Below are 21,453 nucleotides of genomic sequence, written 5' to 3'. Positions count from 1 at the left end.
TGCCGTCCCCCCGGTTGGAGCGTATTTGAGCCTGATCAGCACCTCTGTTATTTATTTATTTTCCTTTTTTATTTTTTATTTTTTATTTTTATTTTTTATTCTTCCCTTTCTATTCTTCTGCTTCTCGTGGTTATTTTTTGGGGAGGGGGCCGACGTCTCTCCGCTCGGATTTATTGTCACCACCTTCCCCCCCCACCACCACCCACCCCCACCACCTCCTTCCCTTCTCTCTTTCCCCGTCCACCCCTTCCTCGCCACAATTAATCCGACGAATTTACCATGATTGATCCGTATTAATAGCCGGGGTGGGTGGGCGTGTTTTGCTGCTTTTTCTTTTTTTTCCCCCTTATTTTTCACCCCCTTTTTTTCCCTGTATTGTTTGCTTCTGGGTTCGGAGGGGCCGGGCTGGGCTCCCCGCTCCGCGTTTCCCCCCCCCCCCGGGTTGGTGCCTGAGAACATCGCATCTGGACGCCGCGATCATTGTGCGAGCGGAGATAAAGAGCGAAGCGGGGGCGGCCGCACCCCCCGCTCAGCGCCGCGCACCCGCAGATTGATTTTGATTTAAAATATACATACATATATATATATATATTTTTATGCTTATTTTTATTTTTTTATTTTTTTTCCCCCTGGAACTTCTCCTAGTTGGGGGAGGAAAGGAAGAAAGGAAATAAATTCAGTGCAAGGAAATACTCTCAGCTCCCTCCTTCCAGCGGGTCTCTCCTTTCTTTATTTCTTCCCCCCCCCCTCCTCTCTTTAATGCTTTTTTTCCCCTCTTTCGGCGATCCGCGCCCTCCCAGCCCCGATCAAAGCATTCCGCTATTCTGATTTATTGCCTGCTCGGTGAGGCTGCTTTTTTTTTTTTTTTTCCTGCTTTTTTTTCTTTTTTTTTTTTTTTTTTTTTTTTTTTTTACAAAGGCGACCTGAGATCAGCCATTACTTTCCTTGGCTCGCTCGTAGGAATCTCTTACATTTGGTGCTTTGCCGCTGGTGGTGGTGGAACCGCGCTCGGATTCTTTCATCCCCCCCCACCCCCTTTCCGCCCTCTCCTCCCTCCTTCCCTCGCTCCCTCCCTCCCTCCCCCGTTATTCCGCCGGGGGAGAGCCGGATTTGTGCCCGCGGTGGGGCGGGGGGGGACGAGAGCGAGAGGGAGAGCCGCCGAGAGACATGGATGGCCCGGCGCGATGCAACGGGCTTCGGAAGAAGCGGCGATCGCGGTCCCAGCGCGACCGGGAGCGGCGAGCCCAGGGCGGGCGGCGCGGCGCTGCCGCCGGAGGGGCTCCCGGCCCCGGGGCCGCCCGGGCGCTCTCCTCCTCGGGCTCCGAGAAGGAAGACAATGGGCCCCCGCCGCCGTCCCGGCCGCGGCCCCCCCGGAGGAAGCGGCGGGAGTCTTCCTCGGCCGAAGAGGACATTATCGACGGTTTCGCGATGTCCAGCTTCGTCACTTTCGAGGCTCTGGAGGTAGGAGCGGCGCCGCTTTGTGTGCGCCTCATTGTGTGAGGGGGCAGCCGCGGGGGGGCCCCCGCCCCGACGCCGCCGCCGTCGTCTCCGCCGCGGCCCCCGCCCGCTCCCCCGGGCCGAGGTCCGTTCCCCCGCCGCCCCCTTCTCCCCCTACCCGGCCCCGGGGCTCCGCGCTGCCCGCTCCCCTCCCGCCCCCCGCGGACACCTGCAGCGCGGCGGCCGCTCCCGGCGGAGGCTGAGGCGGCGGATCGGGGCTCCCCATCCCCCGCGCCCCCCCCCGCCCCCCCAGTTCCTCGTTCAAACTTTTCTCTCCGGGTGTCCCGCCCCCCCTACCCCCCCCAACACCCCCCAGCTCCCCCTTTCCCCCTCATGTCCGGCCTGTCACCGGCGGCCCGGTGTTCCCCCCCACGGAGGTGCAGCGCCCGGTCTCGGCCTGCCCGGCCCCGGCCACCGTGGTCAGCCCCGGGGGTGCGGAGGGGCCAAGGGCTTTGTTGTGCGGAACTTGTGCCTGGGAGAAGTTTGTGCGGTGAAAGGCGGATTGATTTGGGTTTATGTGCTCTGGAATCGCAACTGGAACAATTATGAACTGTCAAAATAAATGCGGAGATGAAGCTGATTGTTTAACAAAAAAACGTGTGTTGCTCTGAAGCTGTTTCAATATTTAGCCAGGAAGGCTCGCTGGCATTTTCTGGTGTGGTTTTTCTTTTCTCTTTGTTCTTTTCTGAATTATTATTTATTTCTTGGAGTCGGAGTTTGTCCTTGGTTATACACCTGCATCAGCCCAGAGCTGTGTCTGGGAGAGAGCTTGCTGTGCTGTGATGGAAGGGCTGTGCCCTCTGGACCCCTGCACCCGGCCCAGGGCAGAGTGATGGACGTGTGGGCTTCCCACCTGGGCTCCTGTCTGTGGGTGCCTTGCTCCAGCGAAGGGAGCAGTGCACGTTTGTCTGCAAGAGTGGGATTTGCAAGCAGAGGTTTTGGACCAGTTCCTGTTTTTCCTCCAACAAAGCCCCAGTTCGTGTCGTTATGGGGTTTTATGGGAATATGGACCGGAGAATTTGGCCGTCGTGGATTTTGGAGGGGAAGTGGAGAGCAAGTTTTATGTTCAGAGCTTGGTTGGATGTTTTAGAAGATCTCTTGCTTGTGTTTCACTTTTATTTACTTATTTAATTTCTTTTCCACTTGAGCTCCAACTAATTGCTCTTTTTGCAAAGCCAAGAGTGGCTCCTGCATGCATCCATCCCACCCATGGTCTTATAGCGCTAAAAAGGAGTGCAGAAACGTTACCCAGTTCTGCCAGCTAATATCACGTTCGGGTAAGACAATAGCTCGCACACTGAGACTTGACATACTTTTAATGTTCATGTGAGAGGTGGCACATTTTGACCTAACGATTTCATGCTGCGTCGAGAAATAATGTCACGAAATCGTTGTTAGGTGCTTTTTCCTGCAGCTCGGTGTATGTGTTGAAGTTGTTGTTTCTGAGGATCAGAGGGAGATGAAGGTGTCGGAGGCAGAAGCCCAGTGGCAGGAGTTGCAACGTGCTGAATTCCTCGCTGTGCTTTCAGCATTGAGGAGGAGGTTGGGTTGCTGGAGGAGCTGTGTCCCAGTGCTGGTGGGATGCTCAGGTTTGTGTGCCAGCTCATGCTGGAGACAGGAAGCCCTGGTGCTGTGGAGGGGTGTCCTGGTTGTGTGTGCACCTTGTGCTTTGTGTCTTCTTTGGGCTCCTTGGAGGCTTTTCTACAGGTTGTGGAGGACTTTTGTGCCTTGTACATGATGATGTTGACTTTGTGCTTTGTGTTGGACCTCAGCTTGTCCCCAGGTTTATGCATGGCTGAGAGTGTGCTGACACAGCGGGTGTTCTTGCTGCTTGGTGAGGAGCAGCTGGTGGGACTGGTGTGTACCTCTGGAAGGCTGAACCTGCATGCAGGGGTTGGGTGGCACAGGAGGGGGGTGAGCTGTGTGCTGTTGGAGGACATCTGTGCAGCAGGAGGTGTGGGACTCTTCTTATGAGCGCTTTGAACAAAGCTGTGAATGAGAACAAGGATTTCCATGTGGCTTCATTTTTGTCTGACCTTTCCTGAATGCTTTATGTTGGGGTGACTGGAAAAGCCCCAAGTTGTGCCAAGTACTGAGCTGTGAGGCTCATGGATAGTGAGGAGACACAGGTGCTGCACTAGAAGGTGCATCTGATGGCTGTTGTGGTTCCACCAGGAATTGTTGTGTCTGCTAACACACCAGTAATGAGCGCACTGATAAAAGTTCCCATCCCTTGAAGCAATGTTATTGTTTTAACCAGCTCCTGCTGCTGGAGCTGTGCTCCTGTCCAGGTGTCAGGCTCTGATGGTGCCCTGGGTGCTGTAGGCAGCACTGGGGCATCCATGGCCTTCCATAACCACTGTGCTGCGGTGAAGGAGCAGCCCTGCAGTTGGCCTGGATCTGAGTGGCCTTGCTTTGTGTTTCACTCTGTGTTGGTTCCTGGCCTTGTCAAGTCTCTCAGCTTGTAAGAAGTGCCTGTGCTTGGTGTGATGGTGTCCTGTCAGCCCGACAGCACCGGGTTCCCAAACCCCAGTGGGTGTGGGTTCGCTGCCATGTTCACCTCCCTCCGTGCCCTGGCAGGAGGCCGACGTGACAGGGCTGTTGGCATGCAGCACTGAAGATGGTTTATGTGATGAGAAATGAAATCTGACCTGAATGTTAAGATAGCTTAAAGCCTGGGAAGTACTTCGTGTTTCCTGAGTCAGCTCTGGCCATCCCCACGGAGTAAGCACTTGGTTTCAGGTTTTCTGAGAGCTGAGGAAGGTAATGAGTTTTTTTTTCTCTGCGGATGTTTGTTTAGCTTCAGCTCGGGTGGCTCGTCTGACAAGCCTGAAATGGGACACAGATACGTATAAAGCACGGAGATGGCGTGGGACAGCGAGGGGTGAGCTTGTGTTTGAAGGGGATTCTTGTTTTGCAAGAGTGACACAGTCCCTCACCATGTGCACACTGAGCTGATTTCTGCTCAGCATTTTGTGACCGTGCTAAATTACTGTCAGGTAAAGCCCAGTATAATTGCTTACAAATGAGAAATGCTGACAAATATTTATCAAGGAGCCTTTTAATGAGCTTCATATTCTGTGTCAGATGATTCCATCCACCGAGTGTAAATAATTTTTTTAGCAATTGTTCCACTGAGTTTGTGTGATTGAGGCAGACGTTACCTATGGCAGTTCTACCTATTGGATGGGTAAAAGAATACAGGGCTAGATGGAGTCAAGCTGAACAGCTGATGGGGCTTTTAAATAGAGACACACTTGATGCACAAACAAAATGTGGAAATAACAGGAAGGTTTTGAAGATACTGTGGTCTAAACAGCATGTCTGTGCTGTGTGTGCAGTCAGTGTAGCCCCATGTATGCTCCTGAAGGCAAGAGTTTGCTTTGATACCCACTGAGCAATGCCCATTGCTGTGCACAGCCCACTGGTGGGCTGCCTGTGTGACAGGACGGGCTTTGGGTTGGGTAGCAGCACGATGGCCTTGCAGTGATTATTTTTCTCCTGGGATCATTCTGTTCACACCACCCTTCAGCTGGCACGATTAACCTGTTTACTTAAATTCTCCGAGATTTCAACAGTTTGTTCTGCCTTGTCTCTATCCTTTCATATTTCAAGAGGAATTTGATCCTCATGCCTTACTGCAGCAGCATCGTAACATCAGATGTTTGCTCAGCGCTGTCAGCAAATCTTGGTAGCCCTCCTTGTATTTGTTGACTGCTTAGATGCGTCTGTGTTTGTCCTGGTCTCTGTTTGCACATGCAAGTCTTCAGATTAAGACCAGCAGAGAAGGTAATAACTAAATGAAGATATCTGCGGATGGCGAGCGGCGTTAGGTCTGGTGTGACACAGGGATATCATAGGAAGCAATGTGTTTATTATTTTCACTATGTACTTAGAGGAAGCAGTAAATTGACCCGAGATCAAATTTTGAGATAACCTTGACAGAGCAGCTACGTCTCTTGATGAAAACCCTCTGTGACCAGAGCTGAAGCATCAGCAACCAGAACTGAAACTGGGGCTGATAACAGCGGGATGTACGTTCCACCAGAGGAACCTCTCGGGTAATTTTGGAAGGCTGTGTTGCTATAATTTGGGCATGTGAATGGAAACTGGAAGCTGGGCAGCCCCGGCTCCCCCTGGTTCACAGGCTGGTGGAGAGCTGATGCCATCTCTTTGCACGCAGAATGACAGAGGACTGCTATCTTTGTGTGAGTGTTCTGAAGGTAACAAAGAAATGAAGGTGGGGATTTTTCCCTTTCCCATGGGTGGTAGCAGGAGGCACAATGGCCGTGAGTTAAAGAAGTAAGAGTTTAAACTACACGGACAATTTCTTTAGATAGCCATGATTCAAGTAGTCTCTGCTGGCCCCGTTCTTTAAGATTAACATTAATGGGAATTATACCACGTATCAATAGGACAAAAGACACTCTTATCCTTTTGGTTTTGGCATCTTTTTTTTCCTTTTTCCCCCTGCTATTTGCTTGGGAAAGTAAGCCCTTTCTCATTAAATATCTCTTGCCTCTGCTGGGATGAGGGAGTGTAAAGAAATAGGTTTATAAAGTAAGGGTAAAGGATCAGGAACTTGGAAGGAAAACGGTCGCTAAAGAAAGGCAAAAAAAAAATCAGCAGAAAGACATCAAGGGGCTGAGTAATTGAAAGATTGAGTTACAACGCTGAGATCAATAGAGACATATTGGCAACTGGATGGGAACACGGTGAACCAAAGGGAGATGTTGTTCCTTGAGGCTGCAGGTGGGATCTGTGTATGCAGATGTGCCCTGGTAGAGCCTGCACTGCCAGGGGGAATGCTCAACACGGCGTGCCCCTGCTTAAACAGCAATACACCTGGTGTCTGCTCTGCTAGGAGGCAGGCAGGCACATTCCTCGCTGGGTGAGGTGGCTCCTTTCCCCCTGTCTCTCTATTGCTACACTTATGTTATTTTAAAGGACTGTTTCTATCAGTTTGAGTGAAGACCCTACTGCATTACACCGGGGGTCTGACCTGCAGCTTCGTAATTATCTGCAGCTAAATTAGAAGTTCAATCTTTGTTCTCAGCAACAATAAGTTGAGTCAGATAGGTTTTAAAAATAGCCCGAGCTCAAGTTTAGCAAGTCTCAAACGCAATTAATAAAAGGGTAATGGAATTAGGAAGTTGTGGGCTGAGATGTGGCGTTTTTAACTCCGAGTTTCCCTTGACATGAGTTGCAGTGTTCTGCTGAGGCCATGTTGCTCTGGTTCTGCCAGGGAAGTGGCTTGCTCTGTTCCCCTGTGTTCCTGTACATCATCCTTATGGCTTATAAGTCCAGTATCTGTGTTCTCCTTGGGTTTGGCTCTGTGTGTGCCACAAATTACCAGCTGCACGCATTCCTCGTGCAGTCAGTTTGTTGTCCTTTTGACTGGATGCCAAGCCATGGCGAAGACCACTTCGGAACATCACAGTCCTCTAAACTCCTTTTGTTGTAAAATGGATATTATGACAATCCACTTCGTAAGTAACGAGGAATGGCTAATGCAGGTAGGGATTTGTTTGGCTGTAACAGCAGAAGGTGTGGTGGCAATTTGTCGGAGCTCCGGCTCAGCTCTGCTCTTCTGTTTGCCTTTAAGTCGTGTGTTACCTTAATATCTTGAGATTTTTCTCCTTGTATCTTGGCAACACCGCTGCTGAAGTTAGCACGCTGATGTGCTGGAGGAGGAGGAGGCTTTAACCAAAGGGGTAAATCTTCAGTCTTCTAAATGCTGCACAGAGGGCTTTGGTTCTGCACCCTGCCCATAATGGTGTGGAGGTCAGCAGAAGCAGTGTGTTATTCACTGGTGCTGTGTGTGTATTTGTCTCTCTGTGGCTTTTTGCCTGTCAGGTGTGATTTGATCGTGTTGCATGACATACACCGTGCGTGGATTTACTTGGGTTTTGTTTGGTGCACGTCCTGATCCTCCTGGGTTTGGAATCTGGTGAGACGGATGCGGTGGGTGTGCAGAGGTGTGCTCATATCTGATGTGTCTGAGCTGTGTGGGTTGTGTGATGCTGAGTGATGCACGGATGGGATGAATACCCCACATCCAAATGGGAGCAGCTTTTTTCCCAGCCATACAGAAGGTTGGTTTCATGTTCAGGAGTGATCTCTGTTACTCTGTCTTGCAGGTGTTTGCCAGCTTTGCAAAGTGGAAGTTGCTTCTCCTCTAGAACCAGTGCTTCTATAAACTGCATCTTCTTCTGCTTTTATTTGGTAGCAAAGGGGGATTGTTGGTTCAGGAATAAAACTACCATCAACCTGTCTCCTGGGGGGTGCCTGGTATAAAAAGTGATGTCCAGAGTTGCCTGGAGGCTCTGCTGCTGGCCTGGCTCTCAGCAGCCTTCCTCGCCTTCTTCTGGGCTTCTGCACACCCACCTGCTTGTACTGTGCCTCTGTGGAGGGTGCTGGCAGCATCCTTTAGGGGTCCTCCAGCAGCTGGCACCCACTCCAAGCCCATAGTGCACATCTGGCCAGCTGTGCTCAGTGGGCAGCGAAAGTGGCTGTGACCTCAGAGGAGAGCGCGTGGTGAGGGGGTGAAGGAAGAAGTGCTGCTGCTGGGGATGATTTGTGTTGCAACTCAGTGCTGTGGGTTTCAGTGCACATCAAGGGCACTTTGACCTCTGAATGGAATCCTTTGGTGTGAAACTGGGTCTTTTCTCCCTTCTTTTCTTCTCTTAAAGAAATTCAAAATAAATACTGAAAATCAAAACCTTCTGTTTGGAGGGGACCGAATTGCCTCCCTTTGTTTTATGTGATTTGGATATTACCAAACGATTAAAAGTCCTAGTGATTTTTTTACTGCCTGGCTGTTGTGCTTATGGGCAGGGACTCTTTCGTCGTTAGTCGCTTTAACTATGGAAAAGAAGAATAAAAGTGCAATTAATGTGGCTCAGCAGCTGAGTCGGCTGGACCCTTTTTTTTTTCCTAATTCAGAAAAAAAAATAGTAAATTTTAATGAGTCCTGGGATCAGAAAGATACATCTGGTGGATGGACTTGCCAAGTTTTCAACCTCAGAATGCGTGTTGAAAAACTCAGTGAATTATGTAGCTACAAAAGTGGATCTTTGCATGTTTATAAGACCTCAGTGCAATCTCCCTATATTTGCCTAATGGCAAACAGACGTTCTCATAGAGTTGCAACCCAGAAGGACACGCATATGCTGAAAGGGCTCTGTGAGCTGATTGTGTTTGCATCAGAATGCTGCTAGCAAGGGGGTTGTAGAAGATTCATTAAATTAAACAAATAAAGAACGTACATCTTGGTCTTGGATGAAAGGAAATAGATTGAAGAGAAGAGGGAAGGAGGAGAGGTGAGGAAGCACCGAAACTTTAAATGTACGTGACATGTGGGCTGCCATAGTGTGCCTCCACTGCTGAACCAGAAAATGTATAACAACTGTTTGTCGTGTGCATGTATTTATAGCCATTCACGTAATGAGGAAGTTTCATGAGGTTGTAATAACATATCAAGATGGATGTAATTAAAACAGAAGCAAATTGACACCTCCAGATTAAAGGCAAACTCTAAACTAATACACCTGTATGCTGTCACTTATGTATTAGTTGTCTGGGGCAGCCTGCCAGATATGCAAATAAAAAGGCATTGGCACATTTCCTTGGATGTGTGGTTATGAAAAGCCAACTATTTAATTTTACCTGGCCCTGCTCAGGTTTGTTGCGACAGCTGGGTTCATTAGTTGGGCGTCACTGGTGCTTTGTGGCTGGAAGGGGCAAAACGGTGCGGAGGGTTGGGGGAAGGAGTGTGAATATGGTGTGAGTGGGCAGAGAGGAATGGTCTTTGGGTGACATCTCACCTTAGGAAAGGTGTCTGTGCGCTGTTATGGGTCTCTCTAAACTCGTTGACAAACTCATGAGTGTTTGAGCTCAGGTGCTGTATTGACCATGGAGCAGCATGGGCATGATTTGCGTTGTAGCTGCAGGCAGGTGAATGGAAGCACCAGGCTTGCACTTGGACGGCCTGCATCCTGTTCTGCAAAGATGGCCGCACAATGCAGCTGCTCTCAGGTGCTGCCTCCACTAAAGATCCAATGGGCATGTTTTGCTGTTGAACCAGAGTCTCCTTTTTTCAATCCATCTGGACGTTAAAGATCAATCATGCGACGTCGCGTGGCTTCAAAGTGGTTTCAAATGGTCGCGTTTTTGTCTTCAGTGTTTCAACAACTTCTCTTCCACCTTTAATCTTTCATGAGCAGAAGCTTCAAAAGATAATTAGTAAAACATGCTTTTATCTGCATTTATCTCAAAACATGATTAATTTTTTAGCTGCAATTACAGCAATCATTTCAAGTTTCCTCTATATTAATGAGTAAAGGGATTTTTTTTGTGTGTGTGTGTGCCTAAATAGGGCTCTGTTGGTCGGGTTGGAAGGTACGTTTATGAGCGTGCTTTTTGTTTTCATTGCTGGGGATTGAATTTCCGGTGCCAGGAAGCAATATTTCACATGGATTAAAGTCTTTGAAATGCTCTTGCCCAGCTTCCCCGGATCATTTCGAGGAGCTGACAATAATGGGAACGGCAGCAGGCGCTTTGTGAGGCCCTGCTGCTGGCTCGCTGCTTGTTGCACGCGTGCTGCATGGTATGTCCTCTTGGCATCGCAGCGTAGGAAATGCAGTGCAGGTGGTTTGTTAATGAATCGGCAATGACGTGTCAGGACCTGGTACGAGAGGGTTTTTGTTGTTGTATTTTTTCCACATAGGCCCAAGTGCATAATGTTGGGGAGGATTTGGGGTAAGCCTGCACTGCACTGGTTCATACACGGTTTTAATTTGTAACTCGGGATTCCAGTTGCCCTGCCCTGCAGTCCCTGGGGAGGTGGGTGGGATGGTGACTCCAGCAGTGAATTGGGCAGCTGCATAGGAAGGCAGGCGAGTGTGTAATCAGATTGCTGATAAAACCAGGTCTCTGAGTCCTCTGAATGGGTGGCTGTGCAGTGAATAGCCTGTAAGGTCTGCTGTGGCTGCTCTCTTTGTTCGGTGCTCTGACAGAAATCTCCCTGGTCTCCTTGTTGGCATATTTTTACATCTGTTATCCATATTCTGGATTTGTTCTGGCTGCAGTCTTATTTTGTTTTGCAAAATCTACCTGGCTTTGGGACGGAGATATATGTTTGCTAAGGCAGATTTGGAAATTGCGTTGTTGAAATACAGCCCATATGGGCCATTGTAAAATGGTTACTGCAGCATATAATTGCCTTCACAATGATGTGCTTTGTCATTTCACTTCCATCTTCAAAGAGGCTCTCCTGTAGTCTGCTGACAGCAATGGTGGTATTAGAAAACATATGGATTTGTAAAGGCATTAAACTGTCTTTAGTTCAAGGATTAGATTACAGTGTTAGAGTATGGGTCACCACGTTCCCGTGCAGATAGGCTAAGCTTGGCGATACTGGGTTGTGCTGTGGCTTGGGGAAGGGGTTGTGCATTGAAAACATTGGGTGTAATACCCCTGAGTGCAGGGGAGCTCCTTGTTTTTCCATCTAGGACCTGCAGCCTTCCCAGCTGGAGCAGCAGAGCTGCACAGGACTCACCATCACCTGCTGCTGCGCTGCATCTTGTGTTCAATCCTTCCCAAACAGCCCCTGGTATCTCGTCCTTCAGATGCTGCCCCACTACAGTATATCAGGGCTGCCTTGTGGTGATCCGTCCCCTTAAATCTTGCTATGAGAAATGTTAAAGGCTGTGTTACTGCTTCTGACAGCTGCAATGGTGATAAGCAAATTAGGGCTGTCATTAGTGCTGGTGTCTGCTGGTGTGGTTTTCCTTTACTTATACCTTCTGTACATTTGCTACCATCTGTATATAAACAACCAATAAATCTGCATTACTAACTGGCCTATAAAAATATCTAAGTCAGTGCAGGCTTTTTAATCCTTGCTTAACAAATGTAAGAGCAAAGCTGCTTCGTGATAGGAGATGTATGAGATGGAGAGTGGGTTTACGTGTGGCATGGTGTGATTTGTGGTGAGCAATGTGGACATGAAGAGGACAAACAGTTTGTGCTGTGAGATTCCAGCAGGGTTTTGTCTGGTGATCATGTCCGTGTGCTTGTTGTCTTCCTTAGGGACAACTCATGACGTTAAACCTCACAGCACTTCTAGTGAGTATTTGCTTAAGCACAGTCAGGAGCTTCTTATCAGGTATATATATATATATATATAAATACATACATCTGTATCAGGTGTGCACTTAAGTACATCTTTACTGCAAGGCTTTGCAAAAGTGGCTTTCTATGAAGGAATGTATTTGGGGGACAGCTTGGGGCTCTTTCCTTTGCCCACTGCAGCACACAGTGGGGTTTGGCCCCTGGTGCATCCTCCTGCCCAGCTGTGTGCTGAGCTGTCTCCAGTCCGGATGAACAGGTGGTGGGACTCAAATCGCCGCGCTCTGAATGGAGCTCGCTCTGCACAATAGCTCACCAGAGGCCTGTTTTGTTACAGAACATTGATTGAATAAATATTCCTATGCATACAAAAGAGGAGAAATCTGTTACGGCACTCTGCAGTTATTTTTCCATTAATGGCAAGGAGCTCGCTAATATTCCTGCCCCAGTCTCTGTGCTTGACTCCATCCCTTCCCATTGCTCCTGATGCCTCCAAGTACACGAGCACCGTGCAGACAGCCCAGCAGCTCCTTAGGTTGGCTTGCACCCACTGTGAAGGTGGTTCTCATTAACACCACACTATGTGTTCAGTATCAGCATTCCTTATGGTAACTGATGTTTGTTCTGTTAATACATACAGCATAGGTCCAAAATCCAATGGTGCAATACCTGTGTCTTGTGGGATGCTGGCATGGGCTGAGGACTGGGTCAGTGCCTGCTGAATGAATGGTAAGGTGGTTACTGATGGTGCTGCTGCTTCTCTCCTTCCTTGAAAGGTTCAGTGTGAGTTTCTAAGGAATGCTGATAGTCACAGGAACCTATCAAAGGGTACAGAAAATATGAAATGAGCAAGCAGGAATGGGAGTTAATTACCGAGCAGTGATTACTCTGATATAACCAATTATTGGATCATTAAGTGTTTATTACCTTTCTTTTATGCTCCTTTCCCCCCTAAGTGCAGTTTTGTCCTCGTACTATTAAAGAAAAGGAGTGGGTCTAGCACGTGAAAAGCCATTTTAAAGCCTGGAAGGTATGAAAAGAGCATCTCCTCCTGGCACCTGCCGCTCTGCCTGCTCCCTCCGCTTCGCCTTGCTCCATGTGTTTGGGGTCAAGTGCTGTGAACCCTGTGCAAATTCAGATGAGCTCATTGCTAGGAAGGGATGCAGGGGCAGCGGTGGGGCTCAGTTAGTGCAGTGTGCTGCAGCATGAGGTGGATGTGTCCTTCTCATTCATCTCCCAGCAGCTCCTCCCTTCTCTCGCTGGGCCTCCCAAGGGAGCGGTTCCCATGGCAGGGCAGAAGTGATGCAGTTTGAGAGCAAGATGTACACGGTGCCTGGGTCTTCTGCAGGCAACTGGAAAATAGCGTCTTTTCAGGCTGACTGCAGTTATTTTGGCTGACATTTGAGGGTTTAAAATGTTAAAGCAATTTTAAAAAATACAGCTATTGGTGACTTTCGGAGATGATCCTCAGACGTGGAGTTGTTTAAGCTTTCTATCTCAGTGAAGGAAGGGTCAGGGTAACAAATGGTCCTTGCTTGTCGCTGTAGTGCATCAGTCAGGGTATGTGTGTATATAGAGCAGTGCCTGTGGGTGTGAGGCTGGCTGAGGGGTTCTGGGCTCACACTGAGCCCCCAGGGCTGGAGACCTAAAATGTCCATCTTGACTTCCAGTTTTCACCTCTGTATGGGAGATTGGTAATCACAGCCTGAACCTCTGATTAATCAGCTGAGGCAAGTATGGGGTCAGCTGTGGGAGCACAGGTGAGTGATGTAGCTGTGCTCCCGGGAGGGGTGGAGCTTGACTCCATCCCCTCTGAGACCTCATTTAAGGGCTGACTCCCACTGGAGCAGTATCTCTCGGAGATCGCTCACCAGGGAGGACTGCCCCAGCTTCTTCAGCCAAGGCACCACCATTGGTGAGTTTTTCCTTTACTTATTCACTTATACCTTCTGTACATTTTGTTACCATCTGTACATTAAAAACCAATACACACCTCTGAAGCCTGAATCCCCATGGAAGCAGATGGGCATCTGCTGGGAACACGGCAGAGATGGAAGCTGGGGTGCTGTTTGTCGCTTGGTGTTACTGCTGCAGTGGGAAAGGAGGAAACTCCATTAAACTGCATGCAGGGGAAATTGAATTATTGCCTTCTCTGCAGTTGTGTGTCAAATCTGCTGTGTGGCACTCAGGATGTTGCAGGGACTGGTGGGATCTCCTCTTCCCATCCTGCAAAAGCTCCGAGTGTTCAGCAGCAATACAGCTTCCTCATCCAGCAGCACTGTCAGCTGTCTCCGTGCTGTCACTGCCCGATGCCCCACGTCCTGCAGTGGCTGTGGGAGGGCAGCCCGTGCTCCAAGCTGCTGTGGCTGCAGTCTTCCAGCAAGAGGTCAGCCAGGAGCAAGGTCAGGGCACGGCTGCAAGCAGCGAGGCGGGGACAGAGGTTAATATGAGGGCTGCAGGCATCAGTGCAGCATGTGGTCAGCTTGCTGTGAGCAGGTTCTGAACCGGGAGATAATGAGAAGGGTTTACTCTAATTCTATTATAATGTATAATTAACTAGCATAATTGATAGCAATTTTCCCCGTGTGTCTGCCTGTGTACATAAAGTCTCATTTTCGGCTTTTGTGCTGTTCCTCTGTGTGCTGATGCTGCGGGTGTGGAGGGGAGCACAGAGCTGCTGAGAGCGGGATGTGATGCAGAGGGATGCCCTGAGCTGAGCAGGGCTGCTGCTGCTGGAGTAGCCCACAGCTGTTGAATGCTATGTCCTCGTGGCTGCTCTGCTTGCCCACAGACTTGATATTGCAGGGTAAAGTCGAGTCGTTAATGTTTGTTTAATTTTTTCCCTTCATTATCTGCAACACGCAGTTAGTGGTGTAAATGCAAATAACCTCCTTCTCCATCCTTCATCCCTCGGGATGGGAAACCTAAAGGCCACGTTCTTGCCGGAGGGTTGGGGATTTAGCCTCGCAGCTCCCTTAAATGTTAGCAGGAAACATGTGGCTGAAGGCTCCCGAACGCTGAGCTGAGGCTCTTCCCTTGAGGTTTGGGTTTATTTGGAAATTCAATTTGTAATTATTTTTATTATTTCAAAGGTTACGCAACACTGTAAGCCTCAGATTTTAGGTCACTCTGCCTTTCACAGCCCAGATCCACCTCATCGGTTGGAAGGCTCCCGGAGGACCGTGAAAGGCTCCGGCTTAGTGTTATCCAGGAGAAAACGTGTGTAAGGGGTGTATTAGAAATAGCAGGTAATGGAGCTGCTGTCTGCCAGCCTGGCGAGCGCAATGTGAGCAGTGCTGTGGGACGACTGCATGCACTTAGAGTCCTTGTTTTTTTAAAGCAAAATAATGCTAATTGCTGCAGGCTGAATGCTGCCAGGGTCTTACAAATAAATACCTGTCAGCACGTGGAGCTGGAGCCAAGGAGTCGGGGAGGGGGTGGGATCAGTGCAGCTGCTTCCAGGCAGAGAGCACTGCTAAATCTAGTGAAGGATTAATAGCCAAATAATCCTGCTTGTCCAGGAAACCCATGACAACGTGAAGGTTTGTGATCAGTGTGATAGGCTTTAGAATGAGTGCAGTAATGCATTCAGGAACCACCAGAGATAGAAACCTATTGCTATTCATGCTCCATCACATCTGAGCTATCCTGTTTCCTGCTCCAGTGTGAGGAGCCCCTTCCATTTGAAGCCCAGCATCGTTTCAGTGGCAGCTTTCACCAGAACCCATAGAAATGCATCCAAATCCAGCAAAAATCCCCCTGTTGCTCAAAATCAATTCCTCTTATCATTTGAAGAGCCTCATCTTGGGCTACAGGTCTGTGCCGTTCTGTAGTGCTGCTACTGTTCTGGCTGCAGAAATTGGGTTGGGATGGGAATGGGAATAAGGGAGCAGTGGGAAGCTGCGAAATAGAGATGGTGGTTGGTTGTTGTCTTGGGTGGTCGGTTGCTTTTACAGGGGCTTTTCTTAGACCACTGGAGACTGTTTAATACCAGAGTTTCACTAGTGGCCATAGAATGCCCCATAGAAAATCTCCCCTTCCTTTGCCCGCTGTGGGTCACAGTGCTGGAGGTGTGGGGCTGGCCCTGTGCTTGGTGACAACACCCATGCAGCTTCAGTTCTTTCTCCACCAGCGGAGAGCTTGCTTTCCCCAGGAGCACTTGTGTTTTTTGAAGCCATTTGTTTTCCCTTGCGCTGAGTCATTAAACACTCCTGCCTGTGTTTTGTTGTTTTTACCCTCTGTAGGAGCTGAGGGAATTTATTCAGCATCTTGTTCCAGTAATGGAGGGGCTGAGGAGGTGCTTGAGTGCCGTGCATGGCAGTGGAGGCGCAGACGTGGCTGCTGTGACATCTCACTGCTGAAGTGGGATGTCAAGATCTGAGATCCTTTTCCACTTAGTGTACAAGAGCGTTAGAACAAAAGGAAACAGAAAGCAGCCTTGCACAGAAAGGGAAAGCAGTCCCAAACCCCTCTGGCTAAAGGTGAATTTTTCATGTTACGGACAATTTCAGGCAGGAATTGTGTAAGAAACACTTCACCTGCGTGCTGGTGGATGTGCTGGGGTCAGAGCTGTGCTGTACAGCAGCAGGGCACGCAGCCTTCCTGCTTTCATTTTGATATATATTTTTTTCCATTCCAACTGTGTTCATAGCAGATGGTGATTATTATGTTTGCTCAGATCAATGAATATTAAAATTAAAAAGAAGAAAAAAAGAAAAGAAGAAAACAATGCCCTTCAACTCAATAGAGTCACCAGGGGTTCAGCTGTAGCCCCTGGGCTTTCATTTGGACAGTATTACATTCTAGCAGTTGCATGGAATTTTTACAAGCAATTGTGTTGCATGGGATGAGCGGCTCTGCTCGGGGCAGACCTCCCTCCCTTCTGCCTTCCCAGGAACTCTGGGGTTATGCAGCTGGCTGTTGGTTGCCTGGTGAGGTGTAGGGGTGCAGAGTGAGAGGTGGGTTGGGGCCGAACTGGATCTGCTGAAGCAGAAGGGATGTTGGGGCTGGGATAGGAGAGCTGAGCTTTGCCTCCTGGCTGCTTTGGTCCTGGGCTGTGCTGTTGGCTTTGTTTGCTGGTTTTGCTTCTTGTGCAGGAATCCAGTTCCAGGTATGAGGACACGTGTATGTGCACCCTGTTGGGCAGCCCCTTCCTGGGCACTCCAGCCAAGTTCCCCTCACGTTGGAGATCTCACAGGACGGAGAGGAGCAGACACAGCCATGTGTTGGCCGACCCGTGTGTTTCATTTGGAGAAGCAGCTTTAGGTTCTTGGACCATGGGAGGAATCGCTGTCGTTGTGTCCCTGTGTTCTCACCCACGACTGAATGCGTTCTGCTCACAGCGACACATTTTTATGGGAGCTGGCTTTTATCTTTGTGTTTTTGGGAATTGCTGAGGTTCAAGCAGGCTGAGTTCCCAGGGAAGCTGTTGTATGAAAATAGAACTTCACACCTTCAGGGGTGTGTGGTGCTTCACACTACATCCCCGTGTGCTGTGTTAAATGATAAAGTGGTGTAATAAAACGTGCCTGGAGAGTTCTTATCTCCTTTGTGTGCCCTGTAACGTTTTTGTATTTGCATCAAGCATTGAGGTCTGCTGAAACAAACGAGAGGGGCAGGTCAGGCTGCTGGCAATGCAAAGAGGGATTTTCTACCAGGAGGTGCACGGCTGAGGATAATACTGTAGGGAGATGAATCTCTTACAGAGTCACTGAGTTTCAGGGCAGAAGGGCTGCTCATTCGGGAAGCGGCCGTGCTGTTTGATGGAGAAGCTCCCACTCATCACGACTGATTTTCCTGAAAGCTGAAGTGTATTCGGCAGTTAAAATGACATTATTGCAGGTCTTTATCATGTGTAAAAGATGCTCCTGCTTCTCGATTTTTGTCTCTTTTTCTCCTGTGATTCTTTTTTTCCCCCCCTTCTCTCTTAAACTCATTCACAGTCTTGTCTTTGCTTCACAGCATGAGGGGAGTGTTAGGAGGCACTGAGCAGAAATGGAGGGAGTCACTGTGTCAGCGTTATGTCCATGGGTTGCTCTGTGTTAGATGCTGTGTTCCTCATCTCTAAGGGTCTAATAACATGAGAGGAGGTATGGCTGTGGTCTAAGGATAGTGGTCAGAGGGAGAGTAGCATAAGGTATGAGGGAACAGAGAAGGGTTTTTTGGTGTGGAGCAGCCCACTCTGTTACACACAGTGGTGTCTCGTTTTGTGCTGCTGAAGAAGGCTCTGTCCTGGTGTGGCTGAAACAAGGGGGATCCCTCCAGTGATTATTCCTCTTTTCAGATTTCTTGTTCTTTCAGCTCATTTAAATGGTATTTCTTTTCCTTTTCTGTAGCCTCAGTGCCTGTCTGCAGCCTGACTCCCTTCTTGAGCTGGTCTAAATTGCAGGAAACCTTATTAAATCAAAGTATTTAAATGAGGCTAGGTGCAGGGAGAGTGGGGAGCCTTTGCTGGAAGAAGCAGAGGCCGTTCTTCCCCTTCTCTGGGGCCCTGGAGGAGCAAGGTTCACCTAGCAGCAGGCTCAATAAAGATGCAAATGTTACACCTTCATTTGCTGTTAACATCAAAAAAGATAGGGGGGGTTTGTAGGAGGACAGTCACTTTGTTATGGGGGGAGCTCGTTTGTCTTTGTTCCTGCTACCCTGCTCCTTGCAGGCATGGCCACCATTGACCCCTGCTTTGTCTGCCTTGCATTGGAAGAGATGGATGGTTTTCCCCCATCCTTCCAGCACCGGGGATGGCTTTGGCACATTCATTCTTCAGAGCTCACAAGCAGCCTGGAATGGGCTTCTTGGCTTCCATACAAATAAAGCACCCTTTCCCCTCTTTCTTTAATGAAAAAAAAGAAAAAAGAAAAAAAAAAAAAAAAAGAAATAATAGACAAACCCCAGGATATTACAAGCTCTTCTACCTGTGCTTTCCCAATTACCTAATTATGACACAAATTTGCGCGCACACGCACACAGGCCTTTTTAAAGCAGACTGTTGCTATTCCCTTTCTGTACAAGGTTTTTAGTCACTGTACATCTTGTGTCTTTAAATAATGTATTAGGAACATTTTCGAGTCTGTAAGTGCTTTTTTAATGAGAGTGTGAAGATTTTAATGGGACTAGATTGCTTTTCATGACATTTCAGAGTGACTTAATTGTAACAATGTTGAGAGGCTGTATTTTAAAGTTTGCTAAGTATGTCTGGTGCGGATTGTAGTCAAAGGCTTTAAAGACAGAATGGCTGATGAGCTCAGCTGCAGCTTCCCCCTTTTTTTTCCCCCAGTATTAGCTTTGCTAAAGAGCAGGGTTTGCAAAGTCGACACAGTGAGCTTGGAAGAGATTTGGAGGCTTGGAAGGTGTGAACCAGCAGTGGGTCAGCTGCTTTGCTTCTGTGGGATCTCAGTGGTCTTCATATTCCTTGCTTGGTGCTTCTGCAGCTGTTTGGGGTCCATGCAGTCATTGGCAGAGGTGTTTTATAAGGCAGTGCTGGATTTGGGGCAGGATTCAACCACAGGTTAATTTGGGCAACTCTGTGTCAGTGTTGTGGGTCGCTTCAGAGTGGCTTTTTGCCTGTACTGGGGCATTCTGAGGGAATGGGAGGGTTAAACCTCTTTTCCCATGGATGTAACAGGGGAAAGAGTTGGAATGAGTGACTCCCTGTGCGTGTGGAGTTGTTACGATGTGCCAGTGATTTCATATAGCCTGCCCAGCAGTGTTTGCTGCCTGTGAGCCTTGGCGTGGGGTCAGGGAACACCTGGCATTTGGCAGTCTGCACCGGGGCAGAGGATATGGTATTTGCAGCTGAATGTAACACTGTGGCAATCTGTGAAGCTCTGCAGTGTTACAGCACTGAGAGCATCAGGCTTCCTGCATCCATCTTAGTTTTGCTTTGGTGTCTGCTGGAACGCTGCTTGTGTGACCTCTGCTAGCTGATGGCAACCGCAAATTGCTATCCGTGAGCCAGGCTAGGACAGAAATAGAGCGGGTGCCCCACTGGTGTCTGCTGGCACACAGCCCCGTGGGACCTGCTGGCTCAGAGGTTTCAGCAGGGTGGGATGGAAGAGCTGGAGGAAAGTCCTGCCTTCAAGCATCCAGTGACGTGTGTGTGGCCTTTTAGTTTCCTTGGAAAACAATGGAGGGGGGAGGCAGGGAGAAATGCTCATGTAAGAACAAAGTTGGATGGGAAGATGCTCTGAGAGTACGGCATCCCATCCTCATGGCTGCTGTAACTGGGATCAGCTGAAGGGGCTGATCCTTCTGTTCTGTGTGTGTGCTTCACGTGCATGGGATGGGGATGGGGGCACCTGGACCCCTCCTAAGGAAGAATGGTGATAATGTTGTGAAGTGATTTGGAAGGTGAAATACAGGGATGGGGGACAGCATGCGGGATTAGACTGCAACCAGCTGTAAGCTTGGGCTTTAACAATTAGTGGCTTTTTTAATTGAAGATTAGCCTCAAATGCATCTGCCTGCTTGCACGGGATGGAAGTTGGGTGAAAGTTGTCTATTGAGATGTAATATGAAAATGACAGAAACGTTTGCTGACAAAATGCATCTCGGCAGTCCTGATTAGATTAAATCAAATGGTTACAGCATGCAGTGCCTTCCACATGTACAGGGCATCCTAATGGCACTGAAAGCTTCCCCAAATCCTATTAGATAGGTTAATCTCATTGGAGAATACATTCCAGGTCTACATAAACTGCATTGCTGTAATACTTTCTGTGGTTGCCTAATCCTTTAGGGTGAACTGTCATAGACTGGCTCTATGGTGTGCATCGTAATGTGGTGCTCCAGGAAAGCTGAGTGGAAGAATGCATTGAAAACAGGAGTAAAGGCATCCCTTGGAAACCCCAGTTTTAAAACTTTCCCTCTTTCTTGGATGGAACTGACACAGCCTGGATGTAAAGCAGCTCCTTTTCCATACACAGAAGGCAAAGTTGCTGTAATGCAGGCAGCCCCAAGATGTGGCTGTGGGGATGAAGCTGAGCCCACTGCTGCACTTCTGCCCGCATCCAGGCCCTATTTAAAGCCAGTGTGACAGCATGGTGCTGCAGTGGGCTCTCTGTGCCCTGCAGAAGGAGAGGGCCCCGTGGATGCTGCAAAGCTGCTGGTACCTGCTTTGTTCCCCCTCCTCCCAGCTATCCCTGCTGGCTGTCACCTGGCTGTTAACAGAGCCGTCTGCCCGCTGTGACAGCGCAGTGGCAGCCATCCCAGCCTCTGCTCCCTCGCCAAGCAGCAGGGCTGCACGACTCTCCTTCCTCCAAAATAACACTGCTGTTCATTTGTCCTCCTGTGCCCATGGGGCTTTCTAGTGAGCAATCTGGCCCCATGGTAGAGTTTAGGATTGAAAAGACTGCCACTAGTGATCCACATAACACCGCAGTGGGCAGCCCAAGCTGGATCCCTTCTGGTTGCTGTGCTTTACCCAGTGTCAGAGGGTGTCCAGCACACAGCACTGCTATTCCTGCTGGCACACACAGCTCCGTGCACAAAGCTGCCGTGTGCTCAGCGTGCGGATGCGTATTGTGAGTGCGTGTACAACCTGGCTGGCTGCAGTTAAATAACCATTAGATTTGCTTGTTGACCATTTGGCACTTAGCAGTCTCATAATTAGTAACTGTAAACCAGTAGAGACAATGAAGCAAATCCCTAATTTTTATAATACTGCCCTGCTTTATGACTGTCTGCAAAATCATGGCCTCCTGCATGCACAAAGAAGCAAATGCTTAAGTATTTTGACAGATGTTTTGTATAAAAAAGAGCCAAGCTTGTGCATTAATTTGCTGCTCCTTGCGTTGTTGTTTTGTTATCAAATACACCCATGTTATCTGC

General features: G+C 48.8%; 1 protein-coding gene across 6 annotated transcripts in view; it reads left to right on the top strand.

Annotated features, from left to right (window-relative positions):
- Positions 1 to 959: 959 nt before the first annotated feature.
- AUTS2 (activator of transcription and developmental regulator AUTS2) overlaps positions 960 to 21,453 on the top strand; it is a 532,812-nt gene continuing 512,318 nt past the window's right edge. For all 6 annotated transcript variants that reach the window (XM_072353400.1, XM_072353404.1, XM_072353403.1 and 3 more), the window contains exon 1: positions 960 to 1,461. In XM_072353400.1, the coding sequence (XP_072209501.1) occupies positions 1,168 to 1,461 (294 nt within the window). In that variant the 5' untranslated portion in view covers positions 960 to 1,167. The remainder of the gene's footprint in view (positions 1,462 to 21,453) is intronic.

The sequence above is a fragment of the Excalfactoria chinensis genome, chromosome 19, assembly GCF_039878825.1.
Source record: "Excalfactoria chinensis isolate bCotChi1 chromosome 19, bCotChi1.hap2, whole genome shotgun sequence".
Taxonomy (NCBI): Eukaryota; Metazoa; Chordata; class Aves; order Galliformes; family Phasianidae; genus Excalfactoria; species Excalfactoria chinensis.
The sequence above is the reverse complement of the archived record's forward strand: the minus strand, read 5'-3'. Positions and strand labels throughout refer to the sequence as shown.